This window comes from Arachis ipaensis, chromosome B02 (assembly GCF_000816755.2).
Source record: "Arachis ipaensis cultivar K30076 chromosome B02, Araip1.1, whole genome shotgun sequence".
Taxonomy (NCBI): Eukaryota; Viridiplantae; Streptophyta; class Magnoliopsida; order Fabales; family Fabaceae; genus Arachis; species Arachis ipaensis.
The window spans coordinates 11,368,016-11,373,295 of NC_029786.2; the positions used below are offsets into that span (position 1 = coordinate 11,368,016).

The 5,280-nt window shown below is 29.6% G+C and overlaps 1 protein-coding gene across 2 annotated transcripts in view; it reads left to right on the plus strand.

The window, feature by feature from the left end:
* LOC107626875 overlaps positions 1-5,280 on the plus strand; it is a 41,932-nt gene that overhangs the window by 8,530 nt on the left and 28,122 nt on the right. For both annotated transcript variants that reach the window (XM_021115429.1, XM_021115430.1), the window contains 2 exons: positions 839-2,665; positions 2,799-3,050. In XM_021115429.1, coding sequence (XP_020971088.1) covers positions 839-2,665; positions 2,799-3,050 — 2,079 coding nt within the window. The remainder of the gene's footprint in view (positions 1-838; positions 2,666-2,798; positions 3,051-5,280) is intronic.

Below are 5,280 nucleotides of genomic sequence, written 5' to 3' on the forward strand. Positions count from 1 at the left end.
ATAAAAGTAAATAATAATATATACAAGAATTATTGCAGACATAATATGTTAAGCTCATACTTAACGTGAAAAATTTTTAATCAGTATATAAAAATGAGGAGTGTTAGAAAATCAGCAAATTTTATAATTTGTAGCCATCAATTAGTTATTATTAGTATTTTTATATTTTAATGGTGTGAAATTACATATAATTGTATGCGATTATTCATTTTTTTACTAATTAAGTACTGATCAGATTTTGATAAAAAATGCTGGCCCTTAAATTTTTTCTATAAAAATTATGATCCAAAATTCCAAAAAGAATTTCACTATACTTAGAATAAGGTTTAATTACTCTGTTGGTCTCTATAGTTTCGTGAAATTTTTAATTAGGTCCTTATACTTTTTTTCTTTTTAATTGGGTTCCTGCACTAATTTTTTTTCAATTAAGTTCCTCTTAGTAGTAATTGACTTAATTTTATAGAGACCCAACTAAAAAAATAAATTGGTATAGGAACCTAAATAAAAGGAAAAAAAAGTATAGGGACCCAATTAAAAAAAAATTAGTGTAAGAACTCAATTAAAAAAAAAAGTATAAAGACCTAATTGAAAATTTCGCGAAATTATAGGACCAGAAACCAATATAATAATTATATAATATCATGTTCAGCCTCTTATACACATAAGAGTTATATATAGTATTTCGTAGTAGTACTCATTATATTTTTATACTAAAGAATAATTAGAACCCATATTTTATTAGTAGTTTATGTATTAACATATTATAGTATACATCAGAATCCAATATGTTGTTACTTTAAACTTGTTATAGTATATAATATTTTTTTGTGCAAAACAGGTAGGAATAACAGATGAGAAAAATTCTGATCTTGAACGGCTAGCCATTGACATTGCCAAGAAGTGTCATGGGTTGCCCATGTCAATAGTTACAACAGCAAAGGCATTAAAAAATCAAAATCGCTCAGTTTGGGAGGAGACCCTTAAAACACTTGAAAGACAAAAGCTTACAGGAACACCGGAATATTCTACAAAGTTGAGTTATCAACTTTTAGAAAATGAGGAGCTCAAGCTTATCTTCTTGCTTTGTGCTTGTATGGGTCAAGATGCATTGGTCTCAGACTTAGTGAGACTATGCATTGGTTTGGGTTTTCTTGAAGGCGTCTACACAGCAAGGGAAGCCAGAGATCAAGTGCAAATGTTGCTTATTCATTTAAAAGAGTCAGGTTTATTGTCTGACAGTTATTCAAATGATCGTTTCACGATGCAAAACCTTGTTCGCAATGGAGCTTTGTTGATAGCATCAGAGAATAACGTGTTTGTGCTGGCAAAAAGAAAGCTAGATGAATGGCCTGATGAAGATAAACTTGAGATGTACACTGCTATTTTCTTACATCATTGTGATGTCAACACTGAGGAGTTTCCTGAAAGTTTAAAATGTCCTAAACTCAAAGTTTTTCATTTTCACAATAACCATCAGCATTTCAAAATGCCGAAATACTTTTTCCAAGAAATGAAAGAACTTAGAGTGTTGGTTCTGATTGGCATTGATCTCTCCGAAATGTCTTCATCAATGGAATGCCTAACAAAACTCCGAAAGCTTTGTCTGGAGCAATGCATTAATCTAGATGAGAACTTATGCATCAATATTGGGAAGTTGATGAAGAATCTAAGAATTCTAAGCTTTTCCGGATCTGATATTAAAAGCTTGCCTATTGAATTGAAGCATTTATCAAAGTTACAAATTCTTGACTTAAGTAATTGCTCCGAGCTAAAAAAAATTCCTCCACTTCTAATATCAAGCCTCACTAGTTTGGAGGAGTTGTACATGAGAAACACTTCGGTTGAATGGAGAATTGATAACAGACAGAACAACAAAAACAAAAATGCCAGTCTTTCAGAGTTGGGACATCTAAATCAAATAACAAATGTTGACTTACAAATCCCAAGTGTTGCCCATTTGCCAAAAAACTTGTTCTTTGATAAGCTGCATAGCTATAAAATTGTAATTGGCTCGTCAAGTACACATTTGGAGCCAGATTTCAAGATTCCGGAGAAATATCAACTGTTGAGGTATTTGGCGATACTGGAGAAAAATGTTGGCATTCATTCTCAGAAAGGGATCAAAATGTTGTTTGAAAGAGTTGAGAATTTGTTGCTGGAAGAACTCAACGGTGTCCAAGACATCTTTTATGCACTCAATTTGAAAGGGTTTCCATGTCTTAAGACTTTATCCATTGTGAGTACTTGTAGCATTCGATATTTGATCAACCCACAGGAGAGGAAGCATCCTGAGAATGCTTTTCCGAAACTGGAGACATTGCACCTCTACAAGCTCGATAACATGGAGCAACTATGCTCTCGTGTCTCACTTTCATCATCCTCATTTTGTAAACTGAAAGTTGTCAAGATTAAGCTTTGTGGTTTATTAAAGAATGTCTTTTTAATATCTATGGTCAAGCTTTTGGTTGCTCTTCAAACAATTGAAGTTTCAGAATGTAACTCTCTAAAGGAGATTGTGTTTGCGGAAGATCCACAAGATGCTAATGCGTCGAAGTCTCTTAAGTTTCAAGAATTACGCACTTTGTCATTAAAATCATTACCTGAGTTTCATGGATTCTGTTCCATTTCATCTACAGCGCAACAAAAAGTATTGTTGGATGAACAGGTCAGTTCAGAACTATAGAACAAATTTATTTTTCTTTTACATTTTAAATTTTAGTTAGTCAACATTTACATATGATGGTTTTTTTTTTCTCATTTGACATAAATTAATAGTTATTATTTGTGTTTCTTCATAGGTTGAATTCTCAAAATTAGAGAGATTAGAGTTGTGCTCTATCCAAATCCACCAAATATGGAATGGCAAAAATCCTCCTTTTGGAAAATTGGTACACTTGGAAGTGAATGGTTGTGATAATTTAAAAAGTTTGTTAACATTGTCTATGGCTATAAATATGAAGACTCTCCAAAGTCTATCTGTCAGCGAGTGTGACAACATGATGCATATTCTTCTCAACGAGAACAGCAATGATACTCAAAGTGAAAAGAAGGTATGTACGTAATTTGGCCATTGATTCCATATATTTTTATTTCATAACAACGAATGAATAAGATTCATATATCATTACAACAAAAATTTGCATTCTTGACTGTTGTTAGTGTAGAAGAAACAATTATTTTAGAGTAGTAGTATTTATTTTTGGGTTAACACTATTTTTTTCTACTACATATTTATGTATGTTAACCTAAACAAAGTTATACCACTATTTTTTTCTACTACATATTTTTTTCATTACGGTATTATTTACATATAGGATGTAATGGTAGTGATACTTAGAGTTAAAATTCAAGAAGATCCACAAATTTTGACTCTAAGTATTATTATCATTACATTCTATACGTAAGTAATACCGTAATGGAAAAAAAAAAGATGTAATAGAAAAAAAATAATGGTATAACTTTGTTTAGCTTAACATACATAAATTTTGATTTCGAGCATATAACTTTGTTTAGGTTAATAAATACATACATTTTAATTTTGAGTATATATATATATTCTAACAAAATGTATGTAAGAAAAATGTTTTAGAATAGAAAAGAATAAGAGAGATTTTGAGAAGAATTAAAGGAGAGAGATAATTTTATTGGAAAAAATTTTTAAGAAGAAAAAATACAATTACTAATGTTTTGTTTGTCAATTACATTTCTATTAAAATTAGTAGTATCAAAAAATATTTCAAATTTAATATTATGAAGAAAAAATAAAAAAATTATAAAAGGACTAGTTTGACTAATTTTTAAAATTTGAGGGATGAAAATGACTTACTTCTGGACTTTCAAGGACTATTTTGACTATAAAAATCTTTTTGACATGTCAAGTGACACGTGGCGTTGACCTGGGTATGCCACGTGTCACTGACCTGCCATGTGGCATTGAACTGCCACGTGGCGTGCCACGTGTCGCTGACCTTCCACGTGACGTTGACCGTGGCGTGCCACGTCATCATGCCACGTGGCACTTAGCGTGCCACGTCATCGCCCAACTGACAGATGGACTAATTTGACTTATTTTTTATCTTTCAGGGACTAATTTGATTAAAAAAATCATTCGAAAACGAAAATGAAGAATCGTGTAATCTTTCGGGGACGAATTTGAGTATTAACCCATTTATTTTTTGACAAATAATAATTGTATAAGAAAGTATTTAAACATATTTTGGACTACTAATAATTATTTTAAAAAAGGCATTTGGTATTCTTAATGTTCAATAATTGTATATGTATATATTTAAAAGTAGAGTAAAGTATGATTTTTATCCGTAACGTTTGGGGTAAGTGTCAAAGTTGTCCCTAACGTTTAAATCGTTCTATTTAAGTCCCTACCGTTTTAAAATTGGCTCAATGTTATCCTACCATTTCTGTTAACAGAATTGACTGTCGGACAAAATTAAGACAATTTTTAAACGTTAAAGACTTAAATAGGATAAAAACGTTGGAGATAAAAACGATACAAAGAAATAAATTTTAATTTTATCCTTCAATAATATCAATTTTTTACGGTACATAGTTATTCAATTATTTTTAATCACATCTAAGTAAATTATACTTAATCACATTACTTTCATTCTAAATAAATTTATTTTTTTATAATTTTACTTTTAAAGATTTTTTACTCGTTATAAAATTTTTTACTAATATCATGCCTCTTATTGTTTCTCTTCTATTCTTAACCATAATTCTTCTTTAAGTTTCCTAATTATATGTATTAGATGATAAACTCCCTAAAACACTAGAATGTATAATGTTCTTTTACATTATTTTAGTCTTTTCTTTTCTAAGTGCGATTGTATCCGTTTTAAAATTGGCTCAATGTTATCCTACCATTTCTGTTAACAGAATTGACTGTCGGACAAAATTAAGACAATTTTTAAACGTTAAAGACTTAAATAGGATAAAAACGTTGGAGATAAAAACGATACAAAGAAATAAATTTTAATTTTATCCTTCAATAATATCAATTTTTTACGGTACATAGTTATTCAATTATTTTTAATCACATCTAAGTAAATTATACTTAATCACATTACTTTCATTCTAAATAAATTTATTTTTTTATAATTTTACTTTTAAAGATTTTTTACTCGTTATAAAATTTTTTACTAATATCATGCCTCTTATTGTTTCTCTTCTATTCTTAACCATAATTCTTCTTTAAGTTTCCTAATTATATGTATTAGATGATAAACTCCCTAAAACACTAGAATGTATAATGTTCTTTTA